General features: G+C 40.3%; 1 protein-coding gene across 6 annotated transcripts; it reads left to right on the top strand.

Moving 5' to 3' along the window:
• The first annotated feature begins 11 nt into the window (after window positions 1-11).
• On the top strand, window positions 12-27,530 carry fgfr1a (fibroblast growth factor receptor 1a). 6 transcript variants are annotated; one of them, XM_078789854.1, is made up of 19 exons: window positions 12-587; window positions 7,059-7,233; window positions 13,852-14,094; window positions 14,191-14,280; window positions 14,589-14,761; window positions 16,386-16,509; window positions 17,081-17,271; window positions 18,583-18,733; window positions 21,334-21,531; window positions 21,796-21,940; window positions 22,490-22,611; window positions 22,945-23,055; window positions 23,278-23,468; window positions 24,253-24,375; window positions 24,460-24,530; window positions 24,615-24,752; window positions 26,167-26,272; window positions 26,351-26,545; window positions 26,742-27,530. In XM_078789854.1, the coding sequence occupies exons 2-18, from the start codon at window positions 7,146-7,148 to the stop codon at window positions 26,525-26,527; spliced, it is 2,442 nt and encodes an 813-aa protein (XP_078645980.1). In that variant the 5' UTR covers window positions 12-587; window positions 7,059-7,145; the 3' UTR covers window positions 26,528-26,545; window positions 26,742-27,530. The 6 variants fall into 6 exon arrangements, with proteins under 6 accessions (XP_078645980.1, XP_078645978.1, XP_057926839.2 ...); XM_078789852.1 differs by having other exon boundaries at window positions 26,351-27,530; XM_058070856.2 differs by having other exon boundaries at window positions 13-587; window positions 21,334-21,524; window positions 21,795-21,940; window positions 26,351-27,529.
• Window positions 27,531-27,972: the final 442 nt, after the last annotated feature.

Here is a 27,972-nt window from a genome sequence, read left to right as displayed (position 1 = left end):
GCGGTCCGAGGATGCACAAACTAGTCCCAGATTTGATGGGGGAGGTTTGGAGTAGCACGGACTACTGTTGTTGAACACACGTTTCCACCAGGAATAGTCTTTATACTTTTTGTTATAGAATCCCTTTTGGGTGCCCTTTCGTGTTTTAACACAAGGTTTTCCTTTCATGGGCGACTTTTGGGAAACTTTGCCGGGGATTCTTTTTGCCGGTGGTGAGCGGAATGTTTCATGGTGAGTAAAGGGGATGTGATCAATGGACGACCGAGCCACGAAAGTTAGCCAGCGGTGCTTGCGTTAAAAGAAGAATTCAGAATTCGGTCCATCATATTATCTACATTTGCTTTTCACATTTGGGACATTTTCCGCTTTTTTACGTTCCGTAATAGGGGGCGTAAGTTGTCCCCCCCCCTCAGTTTGGGGGAAGTTTTCTCTAAACATTCCATACTTGGATCGAAGTGGAGCTCCCTCATTACGACTGGATAGTGGATATACTCTTTTGGCCAAGTTTTTCTGCCTCCAATTCCAGCTGCGGAGTGTTTTTTCTGAAACCAACGCTGGCTGTCTCGCAGCAGCCCCCCGCCAGTAAGGTGAGCTGTTCCTTTCTTTCCCAGAGAAACACGCTTTATTGTATGTTGACGTGCTTTGAGGCGAGTATTGTTTCCCGCTGCAATTCCAAGGAGATCTCATTGATAAGGTAACCCAACCTCTCCTAACAAGGACATCACAAATATTTTCAATGTTGACATTTAAAAGCTTATTAGGTAAACGTATTATTCTTATTTTCTATGAAATGTCAATACAAGGCTGTGCTATAACTTTTTTACCCTATTAAATGGCTAATATAACCATAAATCAAATAACCATAGATTACAACAAAGACAACGTTTATGTTAATCAGAGATCCTCTATTTGAAGGGAGTCTTCTGTTGTTTGGGACACATTTACTGTATCTATTATGCAGTACCGAATCGGTGCTGATGGCTAAATGGTGCCTGAACTGGTAAAAACAATACATTTTTATTTATATGCAATTTTGTGACATGCAAGTTGAAGAGAATCATAATTGAAATACTATGTATGTGTGCAAAAATAACTACTGTTGCAAAGGTTTGCTAGCTAATCCTACGTGCAAGAGCGTTTCTTAATTGAGCAGAATTAAGTTAGTGTAACAAGCTACTTGTGTTGTATGTTGGATGTTCAGAATTCTGGTGTTTGTGAAGGCACCTCACCGTTAGTGGTGGATACAGAGGAAGGTTTGTGTTGCTGGTGTGAACAGCGATGGAGAAACGTGTGTTGGAGTCAATGTATCTCATTTTGCCTCCTTCTGGTGCCACTTTAGCACTGACATATGGCACCATTAGATACTTTTCCGTCCAGTCACAAAGCGTGCATCCCTAAACTGACAGCCTTTTCTTTATGCCGTGAAAATCAAATTGATCAAATCCTTCATATGACAGGACTGCTCTGCTGTGTTTAAAGACACTGGTTTTAGCAATCTGCTGCAAATATGTTAGTGAATGAATCTGGTGGCCGGATTTGGTTAAATAGTCTAAATCTAAACAATCTTGCAATGTTTTGCTCCTCCTCATTCTACATTACTGAACATCACAACATTGTAAAGTTATGCACAGTATCTAAAAACCTCCCATTTGAGAAATGTAAACACCTTGTGCATTAAGCACAGGTTATGCTGTGAAAGGCACTTGGGATGTAAATGTGAACCAAATTGCAACGTGTCAAGCTGCTTCACATTGATTGTTTTTACATGTAGGTGTAATATCATAACACCCAACTTCCATGGTTTGCTGGCGAAGTGCATATCCACACTGTAAGGCTGTAGAAGGGAAAGCAATGTGTTTTTATACAATACTGTGTAATATTTTGCACCTTTGCATTGGAGCAATGGTCTGCTGCTGCTCTGTCTGTGAACCGAAAGAGCAGAATAGACTACAGAATTTGGGAGCTGAGGAATTTTATGCATGGATGGCAATGAACAGTAATTATGGCAAATGCCATGTTGTGGGTCAGGTCTGTAACCTTTATCTCGGTTTACTAAGAGGTTGCTGGTCTTTGAATTATTTAGTCTGTTTTAGGGAATTCATAACAAAGATAACCGATTAAATTATTGAGAATGTTAGAAAATATATTAGTTATGCTTAAAATGTCTCATTCTATAGCATGAGAAAGTATGCCCAATTGAGTTATACTGTAGAAGTTCTTCAAGTTTGACTGTCTTACTGCTTACTGTGAGAGGCTTTGCTGATGCAGCTCAACAATCCAACCGCTTTCAAAGAGGGACAGCTTCTTAGCTTTTGACATCCAAGAATTACGATATTGTGAATACCACAAATATAGTTTCAGGGCTCTACATTAAAAACCAAAATGACTTGCCCATAGGGAATCCTTAAGGTGAGAACTACTTGCCCGAACTTGCCCCATGTAAAATGAAAAGACTGCCATAATGATATCATGTAATTTTTTGTGGCATCACATGAGAATCTCAAATAAATAAAATAATAAAATAAATAATACCTTACACATCGTAGTCGTAGTAAGCGGTGACATTTACAAGTTGTGCACCACAATGAAACATTATTGAATAGACACATTTGTGTACTAGTATTTTTAATCTAGAAAAAAAGCTCAATGGTCAAACAATAATTTGTGAAGCAAAGGTGAGAAAAATACACAGAGAAATGGAAGCGCTAGATGTTGTAGCTTGTGCAAAATCAGCACTTGGTATTGGATCTAATCGGTGGTGTTTCATTGTGACCACTTCAAATTGTCACAGCAATGTGATTCACTCACCTGTGCCATCATTTCATTTGCTGCCGCTAATAAAATACTTGTTTAGGAGGCACTGGTTCAACACTTTTTGCTGTTTCCTTCAGAATTAGACACCCAACAAGAACCGCCTTAAAAAAAACTCTTGGCAGTATGGCATGCCAAAGTGCACTTGCCCGACGGGAATATCACTGATTAGATTTACTTGCCCGAATTTTGTTTTAACTTGCCCCGGGCCATCGGTACATCATTATTGTCGAGTCCTGAGTTTAGATCAAAGTTAGAGATGTCCACCATCTCTTGGTGTAAAGTATGAACTACTCTTGGCTGAAATGGTTTGTTAAATTCAGCAATGTTGCTTGTCGTGATTTTGTGACTTGGTAGGGATGAGTTGGATACTCATTAAAAATGAGTATCTGTTACGGATAATGCATTTTAGTCCGGATACCAGTATGAAATGAGTAAATCTCGTCATTGTCTGTATTCGTGCTTTAAAAAATGCTCATTATATATATTCAGCTTTCACGCTCTGTAACATATAGTGACCGCCTTCCCCAAGATTACTTTGTAAGCGGCAGCCACAAAGTAGCTTAGCATTGCCTCATTCACGTACACAGTGCAATTGGGACGTTGAAAACATCTCGGCGTTTGACACAATGCTTTCACTTTATTAGGTTTTCTTCAGCTCTCCTCTATTTTGGTTTGTATCTAAAGTTACTTGGTAAACTTGTTCTGTAACATGCAGACTCTCAACAACTGTCTCATAGCTACGTGATGCATTTCACAAGACAGCGGGTCCAATCGTGCATCAGTCACTGATGGTGTTTTGTTTATTTTTGTCTAGTTGGTTTGGCTAGTGACATAAACTCAATTGCAAAAACTGATTGTAATACTGAACGCAGTGCTTTTGAGAAAAACACAGTCAACAAGGCTGGCAGATTATTTCCCTGTTTGCCATGTTTGCATGAATCACCAACTTCACACAGGTCATTAACAGTAATAAAGAATAAAGTCTCAAGGATCACTTACACACATACACGGTACACATATAGCTGAATAATAAAAAAATGCATATCGCAACATCTGATAATGACAGATAATTTCTATGCTGCTGATACGATACCAACACCGATCGCATACATGCAGTGTAAATGTTTAAATGTACTACTGGCTATATTAGGGATCAGTAAGTTTTTTTCTTGTGAGATATTGTATTCTTTTACAAAATGAAAAAAGCCAAGTTCATGATGACTCTGTGCCACGTGTGAGAGTCGTATAACACTTTTTAGTTTGACTCCTGCTCTCATGGGAGTTGAGGATGACAGAGCTTTGTGTCAGGCTTCGGACAAGCAACTTCCTCCTCTTCGCTGACTGGTCATGGTAGTGACAAGAACAGGGAACATACTCTGCTGCCTTCTGCGGTCATGCTGCAGAAACATTTTCTTGGAGTCTTCCCAAGGCGTGAGTCACTGCTTGCAAAGCTGCGGTGACCAAGCTTCTTCGTCACCCTTGGATACCTCTGGCCAAAGTCAGCTGCTGGAATAGTGAAGTGTTCTCGGAAAGTGAAAACCATTGGCGGGCAACATCATGCCCATTTAGAAGACCAACACCCGCTGGTGATTAATTCTGAATCAGACTGTGCTGTGGGTAAACAAATAAAATCAATTAGAGCTTTGACTCACATGTGATGCTACTTGGAGCTGGTGGTGGGAGATAAGGCCTGGTATATTTATGTTCAATTTTGATGTATGATATAAATGTTGATATTTTTTAACAAGAGTTTAGACAAAGTCACATATGCACCCAGAGGTGTTTCACAGTATGTATATGTATGTATATAAAACAATAAAACATTGTTAGAGGTATTTTAGTGGGTAGTCAAAATAGGTGTGTCCCAGTGACGTGCATTGTTAGGTAGCTCATATTAACTTTTTTCTGCCGTTATAATGCACAGAAAAGGGAAAGAAATATGTGTTCATGTACAATTCGGAGTCGCCAGTTGACCTCACATGCATGTTTTTGGAATGTGGGAGGAAACTGGAGCATCTGGAGAAAACCCATACACGCACAGGGAGAACATGCAAACTCCACACAGAGATGCCAAGCAGCGAATCGAACCCTATCCAATCTTCCCGATCTCCTGACTGTGTGGCCTACATGCTTAACACTTGGTTGGAATTGTTATTGTTAGTACAATTCTCTGCTTCTAGGGCTGGGTGATATGGCCCAAAACTCATATCCCGATTTATATTTAGGTTGGCTATCGATATAAAATATATATCCTCATATTTTTTCCACAAAGTGAGTTTATATGAAAGTGAAATAGGCAAAGAATATTGCAAAGTTTTATTAAAATGTAAACAATCTTATAGAACAATAGCCTCTGAAATAAAATAGTATATTATCTTTAAATAAATATCAAAAAAGTTAAATATAATGTGCAATCATGCTACACTCACGGTAGTCTAGCTGTAGTGGCGTTATCGTTGTAAGCGCTTCAATCTCGCGTTCGCAAACATGGTTAATTCTGTCTTTATATAGCAATCTTTATACCGTCTTTTTTGCTGTTTACTCCCGCTATGCAGCCTCTATGATCTACGATCGCTCCGTGTAGCGAAGGGGTGCACAAAGCTAAGAGCTGCTCTTGAACATACATAGCAGCACACTTGCTTAAGGGGTCGGTATGACACAAAAAACAATAAGAAAGTAATAAATGAAGCACTATTAAACACTAAAAACGCCGCAGAAGACACAGAGCTGCCTTAACTTGCTTGCACTCAAGCGGCACCATCTTGAAACATGAGACGTACGCCTCAAATTCTGTCTCTATAGATATGAACGATATGCTTGTTTTTGATATCGTAACTGCTTCCTGAATGTGCACTTTATGCATCATGGGAATTGTAGTTTTTTTTAACCATACATTAGTTGCATCATTATTTGGCTTATAGTCTGGAATTTACAGTAATCAAGTAATTGGTTAGGCCTTTGACTGACATAGTCAATATTAACCAGACACAAACAGCAAGTGGTTTGTTCTGAAACACATCAGAAAAGAGGCAAAAATGTTGATCACTGTTTTCCAAATCAAAGCGTACATGTGGGAATAGCTTGTTTTGGCTAAAATACACAGGCAATGGGTCTGCTTTAATGAATGAATATGGCAATTTAAAAATATCCACCTGAAATCAGAGGCTATTTACATTTTGTAAAAAAGTAAAAAAAAAATAAATCAAAAGGAGATGCAATGTTATTTAAAAAGACAACCCTCGAACCACTGAAAAAGAGCTGCTGCAAAGTCAGGCACATTATGCAGCACCAATCACAAAGAAAGCCTTGGAAATCCTGGAAAGGCTAATACACTAGGAACATTATGGGTATTCATTCATACAGACCTCTGCAAAGCATTAACCTGCTCAGTACTATACTAGCATGAAAACCGGACTTCAGAACATATAGAGAGAGGGTGTTGTCCCACTGAAAATAATATTTATCGTTAATTTTTTCCATAGTTGAGAAATGAATTGGTGTTGGTACTGCCAACACAATTTCTTGCAAAGTACTTTATGTCCAGCTTTCCACTGTGTAGCTCCACAAATAGTTTTTTCAAGTCTCTGCAACTTATGAGAGCAAATGGTTGTTGGGTCTCTCTGGCTAACAGTCAAAAACAAATGTTAGGTGATAGATCTCTCAGTGTCGAAATGATGTCTCTCTACAACGGTGTCACATAACATACTGAGGTTTTTTGGTCTTTAACGGATTCCTCAAGGGGGGAAGGGGCAAGTGTTAAGATGCTGGGGGCTGATGATGCCAGCAGATGTGTGTGGGTTGCTCACAGTGCTCCATTTTGTAAGGAATAGTTGGGAAAAGGGTTTGAGCAAACAAGAGCCGTCATTACTTCATATTTACAAGTTATTGAAAAGAAACCTCTCGTTCCTTTGCAAGACACATTTGTTGTAGCTTTGGTTGTACTTCAGGAAGACTGCTTATCTACAATCTTATCAGTGTTTTTGTACAAGATGGCTATAAACTTCAAATACTCCACTGAACCTTGCAGTCATTCAAAGCAGTTTTAACTTTTTCCAGTGTCCTATGTTTTTTGTCTACATAAATGTAGACTTATCATGTTCATTACATGGTCATAATTGTGTGCATAATCCCTTGATTCTGATTAATAACATTTCATCACATTCTTATGCTGCCCAAGCAAATATTTGATAAACCTGGACTCAGCAGAGACTGACTCATGTATTTGATTTTTTTTTTTTTTGCAGTTCGAATCTGTCAATGACCTGTTGCTGTCAGGTTCTGAATGGAGTTCCAGTCGTCGAGAAGCCAACAGTTGTAGCTCCCTCAACAGGATGCTGAGGAGGCCAAGTGTACTTCTGTTTCTGGCTCTCTTTGCCCAGGTTTTAAGGACACAGTGCCGTCCTGCCAACCTTGATGAAGGTGAGTTGGTGCTAGAAGGTGCTAGATTAACTCGTATTCTTGTATTTCTAAATAACAAACAAATCAAACCGGTGGCACGAAGGTCTTAGGTCTGTCTTATCTTAACTTGTGAGAAATAGTCCATTGATAATCAAAGCTTTGTTCTTTGTACTGGAATGTATGACACACTGCAGCTTTCAGTGAAATCTGCCCTTTGTCGCATTCGTCTTTCTGCCTCCCCCCCCATCAGAGTTGTGTTATTTGAGTGCACTTCTCTGAGTCCTTGTAAGGGACAATTTACACAAGGCCGCCTTGAACACAAAACTGTTGAAAATGGTGTTTGTTATTTGGCCATTTGTTATCATTACAACTACTATGTTTTCCATCTGGAAAATACAAACTACATGTCTCTAAGTGTGAATTTTTGAGAACTTGTAGTGTCACAGATTCTGAAAAGTCTCTTTTTCCTGGAATATGTGTGAAAGATCACTATAACCAACAAACAACCTGATTTCTATGGACATTTTTGCAGGTTTGTGACTTTGACAAAGAAAATGTTCTTACAATAGCTCTCCGATCCAGGAATATATTTTTTCATTTGTGATTGTGAAAATCCATGAAAACCGCGGAAATGTTCTTTGGCAGTTTGTAACCACATATAAGATGTAGTACTACCAATTACAAAATGGAGTATAATATATTCGCAGCAACATGGCTAATGTGTTTGCCAAGAAATCTGCAAGTGGGTTTGCTTGGCTAAGTCCAGATGAGTCTCGATTGGTTGCAAGGGCACATGTGAGCGCTGCATGGCTCATCATTAAAATTCCAGATACGAGCACACAGAAATGGCATATGTAAGTGCCGTCTCTCTGCTCTGTCCTCTCCCGCTGAGTCTGTATAAGAGTGAGTTGTGAAAGCACACGCTAGCCTGTGAGAAAACAATGTGGGAACCAGAGTGGCTAAGGTGAAGCAACTCCAACTCCGGGCACGAAGTGGGGAGTGAGTCGCTGTTGACGGGCTTCACTGCTTATGGGGCTGTCATACAACTTCATGTCAAAAAAACTGAATGATCCCTTTAAGTGATTTTGGTTATTAACAAGAAAACCCTGGAAATGGCAAGATATACGCTCTTAAATACTGGTGATAATGGTATTGGAATTGTACTGCTGTGTGTGTTCAGGTCAGAATGAAGTTATAAAACAGTTTCAGGATCTGTGTGAGGACACTCCACTGTGCTTATGACAGCGGATCTGTCTGCTGTCATAACAGGGGCTTGCCTGCTCCAGTTTGCATGCATTAATTACACTAAAACATTTAACGTAATGAATGAAATAAATTAGTTACCACTGTTAAGTTATTTTTGATTACTATAATATCGGATCACGTCATACAGATCCTAATCATCATAATCATTTCAAAATGCACCTGCATTGTTTTGTGGCTGGGTTAAATAAAAACTTGTCCTGTCACATTTTTTTTTCATTTATTACCACAACTCTAATCTAAAATAATAGAGAAATTATTAAATAACAGGTTGGACAACTGACTTATTCACAGAAAACCAATACGGACACAGAGCGAACATTTCAACCTCCATGTCACTAATCGCAATTACTGAGGAAATTACCAATGCTATAGAGGAAATATGCAGTATTTATGGACTTGACAAAAGCATTTGATAGTTTTGGTTTTGGGTCAAAAGCTACCTTGCTATTATTAAGCAATATATGAAGCCAGGAGAAAACACATCTGCAAGTTTAAATATTGCGTGTGGAGTTCCCCAGGGGTCAATACTGGGACCAAATTTAGTACTGTTTACACATGATACTACTGCTGTTTGTTCTTGGGTAAGAACACAAGAGCTAATTGAAAATGTCATGGATGAAATGGCTATACTAAAAAGATTGTTTGATTAAAAATAGATTATCCTTGAATTGACGTAAAACTAAAAGGAAAGGGTAGGAAAGGATACGCAAGCAAAAATACAAATAGATGGTGTGGACATTGAAAATGTGAACGAAAATAAATGTGGAGGCTTGAAAATAGATGAAAAAATGACCTGGAAATCTAATTTCCAAAATATACAACATAAGGTGGCAAGTAATGTATCAATAATAAATAAAGCAAATGTCCTCAATCAAAAATCACTCCATACTTTTTACTGCTCTCTGTTTTTACCATGTCTAATTTGCGTGGCGATATGGGGTAATAACGATAAAAACAATATTCACTCGCTAAATATAAAAGAATGCAAAAAAGATCAGTGAGGATAATCATTATACCGCTTATAGTGAATATACTGTACAATCCCTTATTTATAAAATCCCAAATAATTAAAATTTGCTGATGTAGTAAATTTTCAAATGGCTAAAATGATGCATAAAGCAAACAACCAAATTGGAAGCCTACAGTGAAAAGGCATAATATAACTTGAAAAGGTTGAAATGTTGAGAGTAATAAATAATATAAAGATCTGATTTTAAATATATGTGTCATTGCATTTTTAAAGCTTTTTTTTTCCATCATTGTGCAACGTTCAGTCCAGTGACCAAAATATCAGTACAAAGTATCTTTTTTTCTACTTTAGGTCTGAACCATGCACCCACAGTCTTTAAGCAAGACTGTGCAATGTTAGGACTAGCTAGAAGAGATTTTCTCAACGGATTCACTTCCAATAAAGGAGAAGGAGGTGCCGAAACCAAAGCCCCCAAAATATGAGCCTTTTGGATGTGGTCCAACAGTGTAATCGCTGCCTTGACTTGAGGGTAGATAGGTTTGGGTGTGTTGACAGTAAGCAGTCGGAAGTGGGAAGTAGCAGAAGGATATGACAAAGCTCAGTGTTATAATCAGAATAATTAAGCAAGGCTCTCTTGGGCAGTAAATGCTAAAATAAACTTGCATAGGTTGTACTTAAGTCCACCATAGGACAGCTTAAGTAAATGTGTCCCATCATGTGAGCCTACTACAAAAGCATTCACCGATCTTTGCAACAACAACAAAAAAGTATTTTCTTAGTAAAAGAGGAATAAATGGACAAATGTATTTATTAGTGTTATTCATTTAAAGATAATATACTGCTATTGAACATAAGTTTGTTGAGAATAGTTATCTTCCAAGGTGAGCCATAAATTTCCATTTCGGTGGGAGCTGTCTGATGCATTTATACTCCTCTGTTCTTAATCACCAAATGGCCAGGTACTATCTATGCGCCTCTGTGCTTTTCCTCTTGCTCCCCCATTGACTTTGGCTTGGGAATGCTTCATGTTTCCCCACTTCCCTGCTGGGTGACGGATGGCTTCAGCTGTCTACAAACAATCACAGCAGAAGCATTTGGTTGCATTCCTTTTGTCTTGACCAGGGAAACAAAATAGCTGTATGGAAATTGTCATGTAGTATGCATGTTTCTTTCTTTGTCTTTGGACTTCATGTTGTGTGTTGTTCACATAAGAAAAGACTGTTCCCTGAACAAATTAAATATGTTTAATCCCTCTCCAGCTACATGTGTCCATGTATTTGGTTTGACAGGGTTTCCCCAATGAATTTTTGAAGCTGTGGTGGTGGGCTGCACGGGAGACCTCCCTGGGGCCGACCTATTTTGGGACTAAAGCCCTAACAAAAAGACTAAACTGTTCAAATTACTGTTCAAATTACATAACTGTCTTGAATATTAACCAGGCTACAACAATATTGTTATTGTAGCCGCTAACACGAAAAACTATGTTTATCTGGTGGAGTAACACAATGCCTCACTAGCCGCTAGTCTCGCTGTCACTCACAGACGGAACAAAAGGAAGAGTGGATACCTAGCTCTCAATTCCATTACAATGACTCAACAAGATGCTCGTTTGCTGTCGAGCGGACATTGTAAGTTTCGTCGCTGTGCTGCTGTTGTTGACTGAAGTAGCATAAGTTCCTGGGCTAAATAAGTTTTGGTGATACGGCAAGATACTGTATTACATGTATATCCATCCATCTATTTAGCCGTTGTTTAAGTGGGCTTTGTCGTCCAAATAGGTACATTTCAATGACATTTTGAGAGTATAAACGTGAGACTTTGTCTTGAGCTGGCTATTAATGTTGTGGTGTGATGCTAAATGTTGCTGAACTCATTTGAATCATACTAGATGAGTTTGAAGGTTAACTGTACCCAGCACAGTAAACCATGTAGCTTCCAACTGTTAATCCATGCTAATTGAGCAGCAGCTCATTTAGCAGTGAAAGGGTCCTCCACTGGAGTGGTTTCAGGAGAAAGTCTCTTGGTGAATGTTGGGGGGGAGCTTGCTAATGGACATTGTTCTGTTCTTTCACTTCCTGCTTGTCCTGACCTTTGTCTCTAATTAATCCCTTCTACACATCGTCTACCTTTTCAATGCCTTGTGGCAGTTTAAGCATAGAACAGTTGTTTCTCTATGCACCACTACAGAGCCACAACTAGCCGGATTTTGCTGCATTTACCCATTACTACAGTGGGAGCAGGAAATCCCAGAAGTCATTCTTGCAGCATATTGCTTTCTATCGTGTAGCTAGAGTGGATTCCGACGACTGGCGCCAACTCTTCCTTCTGACTGTAAATTGGAGTGGGCTTTTTTTGTACCCCTAGTTGAAAATGTATCCGTGCTTACCTCTTTGCCCGAATTCCTTTCAGGATTTTTATTAGGCTGATTTCAAATTATGTCAATCATTGTCTTCGCAAATAGTTGGAAGTACTATCCAGATGGGTTGCCAGGATCTTTAATCCTGTATAATCCAATCATAGCGCGAGGAGGATTAACTGAGATCAAACGTTCTCATAGTCAAAAGAAATGTGGGGAGGTTGCCACGTAGCCCAGGGTGAATAGGTGAAAGCAAACTGAAGTTGCGTGTTTGTCATGACATTTCCACACAACCCCATTTAGTTAGTGACACCTTTTAACTACATTGTGTCACATCCCCCTCACCCCCCAGTTGTCTTGTCCCTCAAGGACAAATGGTCTTGACTGTGGTCTTCAATAAAACAACAAGCATTTTTTTACAGCGTTTCTGGGCGTTTTATGATGTCTGCAGCTAGATTAACAGCTGGGATGTTGACACAGCTTTATCAGTGGCATCTCCATTTAGAAGGCAGGAACAGAAACACACTGGATGGCCCCCCCACACCGGGCAAAGGGATTTTCTTGTGTACAGCCCAGCATGCAGGTTGGCTCACTGTAACCAATCACTATAAATGTCTCTTCTGCTTTGGACCCTTTGCTTGTGCTTGTGAAGAGAAAGTTGATCCTACCCCCTGGCCCCTTTTCCTGCTGGGATTAAGAGCCTGTCAGACATATGCAATCCAGGAAATACCTTTACTAGACCCAAGTGGGGTCACCATAGCAACTGGCGCTAGAACCTGCCGCTGCAGGCCCTCACTTGCTCACTCATGTACACATGCTCACTCTCGGGCTTCCTCGCCATTTTTGTGTAGAGGGCTTTGTTTTGCGAGTGTGACTTTGTTGATATAAATAGTGGTTTGAAACTATAATGTAATGTTGGTAATTGTATTCACAAATGTTATAAACAAATTGATCGTAGTTAACAATTAAAGTAAACACAAAATAAATTTGAAAAGTGAACCTTCCGTGCTCTTCTGGAAAGTTGGCCACCGATGCTTCTTACCTTTGTAACCAGACAAACAACACCATTGTGACGGACTGTGTGTCATCATAATTGGGTTACTCCCTCCCTCTTGGGTTATGTAGTCATTTAGAACGGGGGAGCTCAGGTGTCCCGCTCTGTGACGCTTCCTCGCTCTTGATTCCTGTAATCAAATTTCACCTTCGTTTCCCAAGGAGCTCCATGCCGGTTTGGCGATTGGGCCCCATTTACGATGCAATTTAATTTGGGGAAGAGGCATAGCAGGCTATGTGCCAGAAGGAAATCAAGGAAGGTCTTTTCTAGTGTCTCTTGGTCAGAATATTAAAGTACATTTTTCACGTAGACACAGCCTCATTTTTGTGAGGAGTCTGATTGTTTTATGTCAGCAATTGTTTCCATTTCTTTTGTCTGTGATTTGTGTCGTTAATGTTTGAGTTGGATCTGCTACTGCTGCTGCTTTTTCTATCGTGTTTCAGTGTTTCCCACAAGACTACAAAGTATCTGTGGCAGGGTTGAGGGGCCAGATGACATGTTTTTAAACCGTGTTTAACAAAATAACAAAGAGTAATCGGAGCACCCAGCATGCCTTTCGGCCACTTTGTAAATAACAGTTAAAGTCATGTGTTTGTTGTTAGCACTTAGTAGTTGTAACCCCCATACAAGGGTTATTTGATAACTTACCTGTTGCAGATTTATTTTTTTGGTTTGTACGTTGAGTAAGACTGACATTTCCGTTTGATGGCCATCTGTCAGTTGTAAAGACAGTTGCTTGTAAATTTAAGCAAGCTGAAGTAGCTCTTCCTATCTAGTGGTATGATGCCATCAACTGTATAGAATTGTAATTACAGGTTTCACACATACAGCCGTGTTCTAATCTGGGCAAGATACCGCCAAATGTTAAAAAAGTCATGCCAGATCTTTTCTGTGGTGTTCCGAATATCAGCGTGGCGGGCAGCCACAAATAAATGAAATCTTGTGTTTGTTTGTCACTGTCAGGTTGTAACTCTACCCAAATGTCCCTTTCAGTTTCCACAGAAACACAAGCAGAACTTTTCACCCTTTATCTCGGGGGTCGTTTGGACCTAAGCTGCTCCACCAAGGATTCCCTTCATTCTGTCAACTGGACTAAAGACCATGTGGCCATCTTGGACGGAGAACACACACGTATCCGCAATGGTCAGCTAGAGATTGAGACAGTGAAGATGGCAGACTCCGGGCTGTATGCATGCACGACCTTTGGCAACCAAAGCATCTTTTTTAATGTCACAGGTATTGTCGCAAAACTCAAGCAACATTGCTAATGCTAATTTTTCTTTCTTAAACCTGTACCGTATGATAAATGATAAAATCTCTGTTTTTAAACAGTCGATACTCTGGCCTCATCTGAGGACGACGATGAGGATGAAGAATCTTCTTCCGAGGAGTCTAAACTATTAGGCAGCCAAAAACTGCTTCGTAAGTTGTCTGATCCATGTGAACTCACTACCACTGCCATGTTAAACAAATACTTTTTTGCACACATTGGGTGTGTGTTTGTGTGTATCGGGTGTGGGTGTTTGACTATGCCTCCCTGACTCAATCAGCTATGCAAGTGAAATTCTTACTATGCACATTTTAAAAACACAATAGAATAATTGAGTCTTATCTCTTTAGACATGCAATAAGAGTTGATGAGATACTTGTTTGATTTTGTGGATTTGGTTAAAAAAAAAAGTCAACCTAATAATGTCCTCTCTGTGTTTTTTTGTCTCTGTTTATTGTAGCAATGGCCCCACAGTGGGCTCATCCAGAAAAAATGGAGAAAAAGCTTCATGCTGTCCCTGCCAGTAAAACTGTCAAGTTTCGCTGTCAGGCCAGCGGCAACCCAATACCCACACTGAAATGGTACAAGAATGGAAAAGAGTTCAAAAGAGACCATCGAATTGGAGGATTCAAGGTCTGTAAAATTATACTTTAAATTTTTAGTATAGTTAATATTATTTTGATATCTCCTCTTGACTTAACAACACCCCCCTTCAACATTTGAGTCTTTGACCAGGAGTGTGAATGTGAAAGTGATATAATCTTCACATTAGATCACAATCTCGTCCCCTAAGTAAAGAATGCCGGTTGCAGTCTTACACCACACATATTTAACTGATTATTTAAGAGACTGTTGCGAGTCTCAATCAATCACTTGCTTTTTCGGCACATCAAGCAAGTCAAGGTTTATTTGTAAAGCCCATTAAAACCAAACAGTGTGGTGATGGTATATTTGGACATCCTCTGCAAAACCATGACTAGAAATGTTGTACTTTTAAAAATTAAGAGTACCTGGAGAAAACCCACACACGCACAGGGTCTCCTGGCTGTGTGGCCTGCGCACTAACCACTCTTTCACCGTGCAGCTGGTCAACAGTTGCGTCAAATCTAAAAGCACCGGCATGGCTGAGTTACCAGAGTCAGATTTTTTTCATTTTTAATTGCTATTGGTTTTTTTTGTTATCAAGTATTAACCGGCCATGACAAAAGATCAGTATCGCAGTCATGGTACATATGTTTGCACATTTAGAGACATGACATAGAAAAACAACCCCCTCTCGCTATATGTCTGCTGTGTCCATCAAGGTGTGGGCTAGTTCAGCCTTGTCTTATGCAACCCAAGGCTTCTTCCATCCCAGCTGGGACACATTTAGGAGTTTCCTCTCAGCTGCCTGTTACCTCCTTCTTTGCCCAGCCCACAACAGCCAGGCAGCAAGCATACTTTACCATCTGGCTGCTGTATTTTCAGTCACGGTGCAAAGGTCTGCTGAGGCGGCTCTGGATGCCTCTCATCTCTCCCACTCTTGCTTTTATGGCTGGGGTTCTATTGTTCATATACTGTACAGCATAGAGACATACCGGAAGAAGGGAATAATGTAGACCACATGTATGAAGCCAAGCACAACACATCTGGCAGCAGGCCGCTTGAGTCCCTCATGTTTTAGTTAAATGAGGGAAAACCGTATGGCTGTGTCTCTGTACATGCATGTTTGATGTTGCCATTGCCTTAGAGGTTTGTTGGCTAATCACACAGTGCTGGTCTGGGCAGATTTATGGAAGAAAAATTATAACATGTCTTGAAGAAAAGAACTAGTCATCTGGCGGTGCTAATAAGACGGGCTGCTGCAGATGTATATGAAACATGTACCCAATTTTCTTGTGGGTAGAACAAAGATCTGCTGCTTAATATATATGTTGGCAACAGGAAGTGAGAAAAGCGCTGGACCTTGTTATTGTCACATTCCACTTCATCTACCTTCTTCGCCTCCTTTTTAGTGAACCATTCATATTGACAGAAAGCACATGTACGAAAATGAACAGGTCTTGTTTTGTCTTAATTTGGTACACCAGTAAAGACGTGTGAAGCCAAAACATTCTGAGTCCTTATAAGTTCTTTGTTTGGTGAGACAGCTAGACTCAACAAAATACATCTACTGTATGTAGTCGCGGGAAACTATCTCTGAAAGATCTGCCATGACTACACTGTCACTTGATTACTTTTTTTTTTTTTATACCTGCCACTGTTTTCTAATGGACAGGTTCGCGACCATGTATGGACCATCATCATGGAATCTGTGGTGCCTTCAGACAAGGGAAACTATACCTGTGTGGTAGAAAACCAGTATGGGAGCATCAACCATACCTACCAGTTGGATGTTGTCGGTAGGTGCTTAATTTCAATCAATTTTTTTTTTCCAAATGCTATTCCAGAAAATCAATGCATTGCTTTACAAGTCACACACAAATCTATTCCCTTTAATTTGTCACACCATTGTGTGGACTGTTATGCTATGCAGTCATTATTAAAAGTTTTATGAGAGAATGTTTATGATCTAAAAAAAACGCATATGAAGTTATTTTTAGTATGGTTGTATATACCTGGTTAACAGCACACTAAATCATTAGGTATACCTGGCTTGAGTTCCATACACCCGAGGCGAGGTGCCTGAGTCCTGCCATGACTTGTTTGCACTCTGGTGCTATAAATCAAATTCCCCATGCCTGTGTCTCCAGGGTCTAGTGGGACCTCACTAGGGATCATAACCCTGACAAGAAGTCAGGTATTACTTCTGGCAGCAGACATTTTATTTTAACTTACAACCTGTCAAGCTACTTTTACACAAGGTTGAAAAAATACATTTTGTCTTCTTCCCTTTTTTCCCCAAATTGAGATATATTTTGTGCAAATGTTGCAATTTTTCCAACAAAAATTTATGTTTGGGTTGTGTTGCAGAGCGCTCTCCACACAGGCCAATTCTGCAGGCTGGCTTACCCGCTAATCGCACTGCAGTGGTGGGCAGTGATGTGGAGTTTGAGTGCAAAGTGTTTAGCGATCCTCAGCCTCACATTCAATGGTTGAAACACATCGAGGTCAACGGGAGTCGTGTCGGTCCAGACGGCTTGCCGTTTGTTCGTGTTCTAAAGGTAGGAATTCAACGTGATTTGTTTTCATATAATCAGTCAGATTGTTGACATAACATATCTTTGAACACCCCTTTTTTCTTATGATTTGTTGTTTGACAAAAATTCCGCCCCGGTTTTTGTACACTGCCTATCATACAATATCGCACACAACAAATTAGTCTGCTAGCCCTGTATTGTATAATTTCATGGAATCGAGCACCCAAACAAAGCACCCTAAGTATTGGTGACTCACAGTATGTGCAATTGTTATGAGTGCCATTCCTAATTAACCCGCCATGGGGCTAAAGAATGTTGAGAATGCCATTTGAGGTGAGAAACGCTATTGATTTCAAGAAATAACTCATTTCAAAGTACGACGATGGTGTCCACTCTCCTCACCATCTTCTTCTTCGTAATGTAAAAAAATTATGTTATGCAGGTCATTCATCATGCATACCTGTTTTGCATTGTTTTGTACAAATAAATCTATATTTATTCTCTATAAAATGTATTTTTGTTAAAGGGGACCTATTGTGTTCATTTGTATTCAGTTGTTGTTGACTATAGAGCAGTAACACACATAGTCGCCTTTTTCGGCAAGTTACCTGAACAGTCATTTCCTGGAAGCCATTTCACCATGCTAACATGGTGAAATCTTCCACAAAAGAGTGCAGTGTGGAGAGGAGACCAGGCGTACAGCTTGTACCCAAGCACGCCCATATAAGGAAGTTCGACTCATTGTGACATCACTGTGCCAGTGTTAGAAAAACTCTGAAACCGAGCGTTCAGAGCCATCCCAAACCTCTTTCAGGACTCACTTCCAAATGAGCAAACCTCATTTATCTGAAACTTTGGCATCATTTATAACATAACATTCTAACTACATTTGTAGGTCACAAAAGTGGAAAAAGCATAATACGTCCCCTTTAATATTTGTGGGTGTCTAAAACAGATTAATAGGATTTACGTTATTTCATGTCAGGGAAATTGCTTAGGTTTTTCTTAGGACATTTTGGAATGAATTATCATATTTTCTGCACTCTATTCCGAGTATAAGTTGCATCAGTCAAAAAAAGAGGCAAAAAACATAGAAGTCAGAGTCGCTGATAAATTGCTTTTACCTGTACTTATAATGTAACTATCATAATTTGGAAAATGGGATGATAACGGAACTTGAGGTACGGCTGTATTCTCTCCAACAGCTGAAATGTTAATAAAAGTGAAGTTAACGGACCACAAACAATGTAAATCAAAAAGTCAGAATATTGAGTCTAAGTGTTGAGTGGTGCAACTACTTTGTTTGAGCTGCACATAACATTTTTTTATTTCCAGCATTCTGGGGTCAATAGTTCGGATGCTCAGTTGCTGACCCTCTACAATGTGACAGAGGAGGACAGTGGAGAGTATATTTGTAAAGTGTCCAATTATATAGGGGAGGCCAATCAGTCGGCCTGGCTGACTGTCACCAGATTTGAGCCCACAGGTAAACATCACCGAAGCTGCATAGGACAACACAGTGAAGGCACTTCTAAAAGCACCTGAAAAAACTATAAGCTGTATAACTGGAGACAACCTCAGCTGTTTCTCTCCTCCCTGCCTCCCTCCGTTTTCTCCCTCCCTCTCTCTTGCCTCAGTGCCCCTGACTGTAAATGACGCTATGGAAAATTCCCAGCGGAACAGTTGAAAGTGTTTAGTCTCAGGTTTACATTGGACCTGATCTCAATTCTCACTCTTTCCTTTGCTGTGCCATTCTTCTTTTGGCCCCTGTGCCATCTTCTTTCATTAATCTCGCTCCCTTGCCCTTCACAGCGCTCACGCTCTCTTCACACACTGTGTGTGGACTCCCTTTGTTTCTCCCCAGCTATCCTCATCTTTCACCAACCTCCTGCTGTTCGTCTAATGCTCATGGTCCAGAGAAAGGAATGTGAGCTGTGTCCAAGTGTGAGTGTGACCTGTTCTGCTGTGGAGTTTTCCATGTTGCTCATCTCTTGCATGTGGAGATGAGACTGAGGTGTTCAACATGGTGACGGGATGGCCCAATGCGGTGTTCAGTCAGACAGATCCAACCTAACTAGCTCCACCACTAACAGATTCTAGCCTGGGTGGGGATCTCCTTGACAAGTCCTTGGCTGTGCCTCTCAGTTGTAACTTTTTGGTGGACAAATGGTGTTGGACGAGGAGGAAAACCCTCCTCTCCCACTTTTTCCTTTCAGAATTCTTTACTCATGGTTCCTATTTCTCTATTGGGCCTCTTGTTGGGTCTGCTTCCTTTATTTTCTAGACCGCGGGCCTTAACACCACGGACAAAGAAATGGAAGTCCTGCAACTGAGAAATGTGTCTTTTGATGACGCTGGGGAGTATACCTGCTTGGCGGGCAATTCTATCGGGTTCTCTCATCACTCTGCATGGTTGACCGTTTTTGAAGGTATCAGTGGTTCTGTCTCTCTCTGAATTCCTGTCCTGTTCTTTACAACCGTCTGGCTATCTGCCTTCACGTTTTTCAGAATTTAAAACTAATGAAATTCTCTCGGAAAATGTGAGCAGAAGCTGAGACGGGTTATTTTCTTAACTTCACTTCCTCTCAGCATGGCACCTTCCTCATTGTATGCCATGCTGTGCTTACATGAAGTTTAAGAATGCCAAACAAGTCATGAGCTGCCTAGCCTTCCATAAGAATTAAGTAAAAAAAAAAACAAAAAAAAACCATCCAAAAAATCCAAACAAATTATTCTTATTGGCCTCATCCAGGTTCATTTTAAGACTCTTAAAAGTATCCTTTGGAAGTTCTGGTCAGATTTCACTTTGAACTGTTTGAACCATTCTGCGCTTTAATTGATGTTTGCATTTCATTTGGTGTAAAGCTGATTTTCTTTGACAAACGCTTCAAATGACATGTATTCCTCATGTCATTTCCTGCTGTGAGAGCAGCGGCTGGCTCCGATAATTGGCCCTCTGTACTTTGTGTGTCTCATTCCTCCGTGGAGGAATGGGCATTTGTCCAATTATCAAGTTGTTTGTCAGTCAGCCTCTTCACTTAAGTGAAGCTCACTTGTGTATTGCTGGTGACGGGTGAAGCAGCACATTTGGTTTGGGATGCACAGCAGATCACATTGGTTCAAGGGCTCCAACAAGTGGCGCCACATGTTGGACTAGACTAGACGTTTATTTAACGCTATTTATCATGGGTGGGTGGGTTGGCGATTTTGAGCGTTTATTGATTACCAACTTAGAGTGAATTTGATGGGTTTTCTGTGGAAACAGCCTGTACTTTTGAGATTTTTAAATATAAATTATAATGGTAAAAAATAAAAATATGTACCTCTAAAAATATGTAATTTCTTATCAGAAATCTCCATTCTTCATTCACAGCCCTGCGAATGTGGAATCATAGATTTACGGGGATCCACTGTACATCATTTATTTGACTCAGTACTGATCAAAACCTAGAAGAAACTCATGCAATATCTTAAAGCCACTACACCGTCCCATCCCAAACCAACATGTGCCTTTTTTATGTGGTGTCTTCAATAACTATTTGGGTTAATAATAAGTCATTCAAGTTAGGCCTAGTGTATGGGAGGATAAAAACAACATATGATTTACTTTTATTTCCACATTACACTCGTTGTACCACAGGTACACAGTTATTGGCTTTTTCCCCAAAAATGACATTCATGTATCACCCACACCAACACATAAACTTTAACATTACACACACGTAATTGAGCTCCATAAATGATTACTTATGAAGCATGGTGTGTGTGTGAAGTGTTGTGTATAAAAACCATACCCTTGACACTCAGATGTTGACATTTTCCAGGCTTGACTTAATTGTCAATTTTAAATTAGTGTTTAACCTATTGCCATTTTCCTAATTAAATACTGTATCATTGTGTTTTATGTCGCCCACACGTGTCAAAGGGTGTGGTTTTTGGACAATACAGCTTGAATGTGCGTGTTTGTGTACAGTATGGGGATGAATGGGTGCTTGTGAGCGTGGTTTGTTATGTATCTATATGAATAGTTCATAACATAACATAACAGTTGATGCAACCCACGCCAATGCTCCCCACTCTATCTAGCTGTCCCACACTATCCTCCGGCCAACCACACCTACCTGGAGGTGGTCATCTACTGTGTGGGCTTCTTCTTCATCGCTGTCATGATTGCCATCGTAATTATTGTCAAGATACGCACCTCGTCCAAGAAGAGTGACTTCAACAGTCAGCAGGCTGTCCACAAGCTGGCTAAAAGCATCCCTCTGCGCAGACAGGTAACAGAAAGTAGATAGGGGGTTTGGAATATATTACCTTTTCTACTCCTTTCTCTCACTTTTTCCTGACGTGTATAAGTTGTATGATGACCCCCATAATCCTATAAAAAGCATGCTTCCATAGAGATTGTCAAGAGCTCAACTCTTATCAGGTAGGTATACTCTTGAATATTGTAAACCTCGTGGTTGGTTCTCCCTTGACTAAATTAGTCTATGCAATTTGTGTCTGTTCCACTATGAGGGGAGTAATGTCAGGCTTCTTTACTTCAGGTGTCTGTGGACTCAAGTTCCTCCATTCACTCTGGTGTGATGTTGGTCAGACCTTCACGCCTATCTTCCAGTGGCTCCCCAATGTTGTCAGGGGTGTCTGAGTATGAACTACCCCAAGATCCCCGCTGGGAGCTTCCACGTGATCGGTATGTTCTCAAAACAATCTTTGTTATGTTGATATTGTTCTGTAGAATTGCACTTTTATGTTCCTGTAATTATGCTTATACTGTTTTGTACAAATGAAGTTTGTAATAAAATTTAAAATATATATATATATATTTTAAATGTTCTCAAAACAATAACTTTAAAGAAAGGATCATCGGCCCCTTTTAGAAGTGTTATTTTATTGGTACGGTACAGCTTTTTCCGGCTAAATTAATGTATGCATAGGTGTGTGAATTTGGATGGATTTGTGTAAGGGCAATTGAGTGGCTACATAGTGGCTATATAGTGGCTATAGTGGCTATGCTAATGGCTTTAGAGAACATATACGTAGTTGGTGAAGTGTGAACAGTTGTGGTGTACATCACATGTTCATTGACAATATTATTGATTGAGAACAAATAAATTTATATTATCACTGGGATAACCTTTAAGTCAAGTCACCTCAAAACAAAATAAAATAATTCTGTTTAAACATACTCATTTATTACAGTGACTACATGTATTACATTATTTTCCTCCTCTGCTTGCAGGCTTGTTCTCGGGAAGCCTCTGGGCGAAGGCTGCTTTGGTCAGGTTGTGATGGGTGAGGCCCTGGGTCTTGACAAGGAGAAGCCAAACCGTGTGACAAAAGTTGCAGTCAAAATGTTGAAATGTAAGTTTTCTCTTATAGGCATGTGTTTGATTACAGTTGATCTGTATCGTCCGATCTGAACTCTGGCTCAGGATACAAAGTGGGGAGTGAGTCGCTGTTGACGGACATCACTGCTTATGGGGGTGTGATACAACTTCATGTCCAAAAATCCAAACTATCCCTTTAATAAATTGAATCTTTTTTTATGGCTACCGTGGACAAGCGGTGAGCGCGGTGCTGGACAGGCCTCCATATACTTAGCCAATGACTGCTGCTGTTATTAATTGATTCACATGTATGCTTGGTTTTGAGATTTTTAGGTCCCCCAATATAATTTTTTTTTATATCCTACAGCTGATGCCACGGAGAAAGATCTTTCAGACTTAATTTCAGAAATGGAGATGATGAAGATCATTGGAAAACACAAGAACATCATAAATCTGCTGGGAGCATGTACACAGGATGGTAAGTGCACCCACCTTTCAAAAGCAGTAGTTAAGAGCTGTTCTGACACTTATTCCTTGATTGACAGCATATATTTAAAGACGTCATAGTTTTGTGGGTAGATATTGAAGTTAGCTTAGTAAAATGGTGTTTTGTAGATAGCTTTGCTCATGTCATAGAAAAAGCTGAAATGAGTATTTTAACCGTCACATCATTATTTCCATTATTTCCATTTGCTTCTAGGTCCTTTGTATGTGATTGTGGAGTATGCATCCAAAGGCAACTTAAGAGAGTATTTGCGTGTACGACGCCCTCCAGGCATGGAGTACTGTTACAACCCAGACCAAGTTCCTGTAGAGAACATGTCGATCAAAGACCTTGTGTCCTGTGCCTACCAAGTGGCCCGAGGCATGGAGTACCTGGCTTCCAAGAAGGTAATATGAGCACAGTCAGACTTTTTCCTTTTTTTCCCCTCTTTTAAATTGACTAATATTAGAAAATAAAACATACACAGCTATAAGGGGAAAAATACAGGAAGTATCTTTAGAATTGAACCAATTTATTGCAGAAGAAAATGAATAGCTGTAGAAATTAGTAGGGAATGCGGAGTACAGTAGATCCTTGCTTTTTACAGGAGTGACTTTTCGTGGCCTTCTGCGAATGGAAAAAAATCCCAAGTGTATTTTTGACACACAGCCTTCCTTCCTCTTCCTAACCGACGTTGACATGCTCCTCTCATTTTCTGATCAACATTTGCAATTATTAGGTTCAGCTCCAATGTAAAAATATTTTTTTGATTCCCAAAAATCTGTGAATTGACAGGATTGTAAATGCTGAATTGTGACTACATGGGGATCCACTGTAGATTTACAATAACACCCCTCCATATGATCATAAAGTACATCACCATGGGGCTCGATTTCTTGCCATGTCCTTGTGCCCATGAAGTTTTTGTGCCATCTACAAAACCATAGACATGACGGTGGATGTTTTTCATACATAATCCTGTAGCTTCATTGATTTCTATTTAAATGAATCATGATAAACACTGTGTCTTTTCTTGAGGGATAGCCTTTTAGACGTTTAGACCTACTTTATTAAAAAAACACAAAATACATCCATGAAACTGATGATCATACTGTAGCTTATTGCTGTAGTAACCGTGGACATCCTGAACCCCAAGTGTTTGTATAACCATTTTTATTTTTATCCGTACAGTGCATCCACAGAGATCTTGCTGCTCGTAATGTTTTGGTCACTGACGACAATGTGATGAAAATTGCTGACTTTGGCCTGGCAAGGGACATACACCACATCGATTACTATAAGAAGACCACAAACGTAAGTACTTGTATATTTTGCGGGGAAATACTATTGAATATTATGAGACAGAATAACGCCAACGTGCATACACTTTCCCCACAGGGGCGCTTACCAGTCAAATGGATGGCTCCTGAAGCACTGTTTGATCGGATATACACACACCAAAGTGATGTGTGAGTGTGATCAAATTGCTTTTTAAATCTTCTGTGATCTGTGCGGTGAAAACTCAGACCGTTGCTTGTGGTGATTGTCCGCAGCTGGTCATTTGGGGTGCTGCTTTGGGAAATCTTCACACTGGGAGGCTCTCCTTACCCGGGTGTACCCGTGGAAGAGCTGTTCAAGCTGCTGAAGGAAGGTCACCGCATGGACAAACCCTCCACGTGCACTCATGAACTGTAAGGACTCATTCTGACCTGTTCTGAAGTTAGTTATTTAGTTAGATATTGGGCCAATTTTTGTGTGGATCCATATAAAGGTGTGAAACTCGGGAAGCATCCAAAAGAATCCAAAGGATAATCTTTGCATAATCCCATACAAACTAGGAAGGAGTCTGACAGCTAAAATGTGGACAGGCAAACATAAAAACAGCACTGCAGAATGTTTTACTTTTTGTTTACACTCCACCTAAAAGGTCTTTGTTTTGCTATTTTCTAATTGTCTTATTTCTAATTGTATTACATTATTTTTGTGTTCTACCAAGGGAATCCAGTGGAGACATTTAATTTATAGTCATCCTCCACAAATGTTTTTGTGCGCAGATCATATGGCAGTTTTATCTGGATTACATTCACATATACTATGTTATACTAGTACTAATATCAACTAGGAGTATGGAATGCTATTTATTCTTAAAATATAGGTGTATTTTGTCTTTTGAGCTGATATTATTGGAACCTCAACATGTTGGTGACATGTTACAGATTCATATAAACAATTAGAGGATAGAAGCATAGTCCGGGAACCGGTTTCATACTACCATAGTATGAAAAGGTCCAGATTTCTAAATCACTCATACTGTTCTTACGCAATGAAAGAAAGTGGAGCTCTGAGCAGCCACTACTTTGAAATATTTTGTCACATCCTGTGTTATTCCTCAGGAACTGGGCTTTCATGTGTTTAAACCGTATGCTGTGTTGGCAACAGTCAGACATATTTTGTGTGCTGCTACAAATTTTATTGTGATGGCCTGCCATGAATAAATGTGTATGGGATATTTGTATACCTTCTTAAGCGCCAGTACGCCGTGCCGTTGTCACCATTGGCATATTGCTCAAGTCAATGTAAGTGTCGCACATTTCTTATGACTCAAACCAAAAAGCCCTGTTATACCCCTCTGCACAAAAACGCTGTAGGTTTGTGTTATGGCCAGTTATGCAAATTAGATGATAGTTTATACCAATGTCGATATATAGTATTGTTATATTGTCACCAGGCTGCACGGCGGTCGAGTGGTTAGTGTGCAGACCTCACAGCTAGACCCGAGTTCAATATCACCCTCGGCCATCTCTGTGTGGAGTTTGCATGTTCTCCCCGTGCATGCGTTTTCTCCGGGTACTCCAGTTTCCTCCCACATTCCAAAAACATGCTAGGTTAATTGGCGACTCCAAATTGTTCATGGTTGTTTGTCTATATGTGCCCTGTGATTGGCTGGCGACCAGTCCAGGGTGTACCCCGCCTCTCGCCCGAAGACAGCTGGGATAGGCTCCAGCACCCCTGCAACCCTCGTGAGGATAAGCGGTTGAAAATGAATGAATGAATAATGTCACCACTGGAATATCTTGGTTAAATCTTCCATCTTTTTGCATGCAGATACATGATGATGAGGGACTGCTGGCATGCAGTGCCCTCCCACAGGCCCACATTCAAACAGCTAGTAGAGGACCTGGACCGGTGTCTGGCAATGACATCCAACCAGGTACTGTCCAGGCTACAGGTGAAAGCAGCAGCCATGTTTGTATTGTATCTAAATGGTGCCTTTCTGTTCTATGTCCAGGAATATTTAGAGCTGTCCGTGCCCTTGGATCAATACTCCCCCAACTACCCTGACACTCGCAGCTCCACTTGCTCTTCTGGCGAGGACTCTGTCTTCTCCCATGACGCAGGTGCTGAGGAGCCCTGCCTTCCAAAGCTCCCTCCCCATTCTAATGGAGCAGCCATCAAGAAACGCTGATACCTCATCTGCATGCAGGCAAATATTGACATTTCCTCGGCTCGCTGCCTCATGGGGTTGTGTAATCTTTCGCTACATTCCCAGAGATGAAGCTAAGGACTGCTGCTGGCCGATGAGATGCCTCAGAGAACTTCTCATGGACTGTAGAGCACAGCCAGTTCCCGGGTCTCGGCAGAAGCTATGTTTATGGGGCACTTTTTTTTTTTTTTTGCAGAACTTTGCCATGATGTCAGAAAAGGACAGGAAACTCGAGAACTGACTCAGATCATGCCAGGTCTTTTTCATTTGACTAGGTCATCCAGACAGCATCGTGCTTTATCGACCAAATCCAGAGCAAAGACTACCAAGGCACACGCAGCACCATTCACTATTCTTGTAAATACAGTGATGAAAATATAAATATGAATATATATATTTACACTATACTCTTATTTTTATGACCATAATAGATTTATTTTCTTTTGTATAAGGATGCGTTATATAGTCTGTAGAGTTTATCACATGACCATTTTTCAGCTTTAATTCCCCTCATTTAATTTCTTAACTATCAATGGAAGATATATGGATGCATTTTCTATTTTTTAAACATGCTTTTTAATAGTAAATCATGCATATCAGTATAACTCAATGTTTGAGGGGGCTCTGTCAAGCAGCAGTTAGCCGTGGTGTGTGTGTATGTGTGCGTGTAAGCGTAAACGTGAGCGAGAGGGTGATGGAAACAGCAGAATCCCATCTTATCCCATCTCATCCAAGGAGAGGGTCAGAGCTGTACACATGTGGTTGTGCGTCCCACTTTTTTAGAGCCACTATAATTAGCTTCAGTCAACGTCATGCACTTGCACTGTGCATGCATGCCTGTTGTGTGATGAACTTACCTTCTACTGTAAATGCTTTAACAGAGTTACGTCTGCCGCCAAATTACTTCTGATGAAGGCTTGCAGAACACGTGTCCTCATAAATGGATAACATGAAATAAAATGCTTTTTACAAAAAAAGAAATCCAAAACTGTGACTGATCTGTATTTCCATGAATACAGTCGATCCCTGCTTTTTTTGTGAATTGCATAAAAACATTCATTCATTCATTTTCTACTGCTTTTTCCTCACGAGGGTCGCGGAGGGGGGGGCTGCTGGAGCCTATCCCAGCTGTCTTCGGGCAAGAGGCGGGGTACACCCTGGACTTGTCGCCAGCCAATCACAGGGCACATATAGACAAACAACCATTCACACTCACATTCATACCTATGGACAATTTGGAGTCACCAATTAACTTAGCATGTTTTTGGAATGTGGGAGGAAACCGGAGTACCCGGAGAAAACCCACGCATGCACGGGGAGAACATGCAAACTCCACACAGAGATGGCCGAGTGTGGAATTGAACCCTTGTCTCCTAGCTGTGAGGTATGCGCGCTAACCACTAGACCACCGTGCCGCCCGCATAAAA

The sequence above is a fragment of the Doryrhamphus excisus genome, linkage group LG3 (assembly GCF_037039965.1).
Source record: "Doryrhamphus excisus strain RoL-2023G ecotype Guam linkage group LG3, RoL_Dexc_Guam_v1.1, whole genome shotgun sequence".
NCBI lineage: Eukaryota > Metazoa > Chordata > Actinopteri > Syngnathiformes > Syngnathidae > Doryrhamphus > Doryrhamphus excisus.
This window is presented reverse-complemented; position numbering and strand designations above follow the sequence as displayed.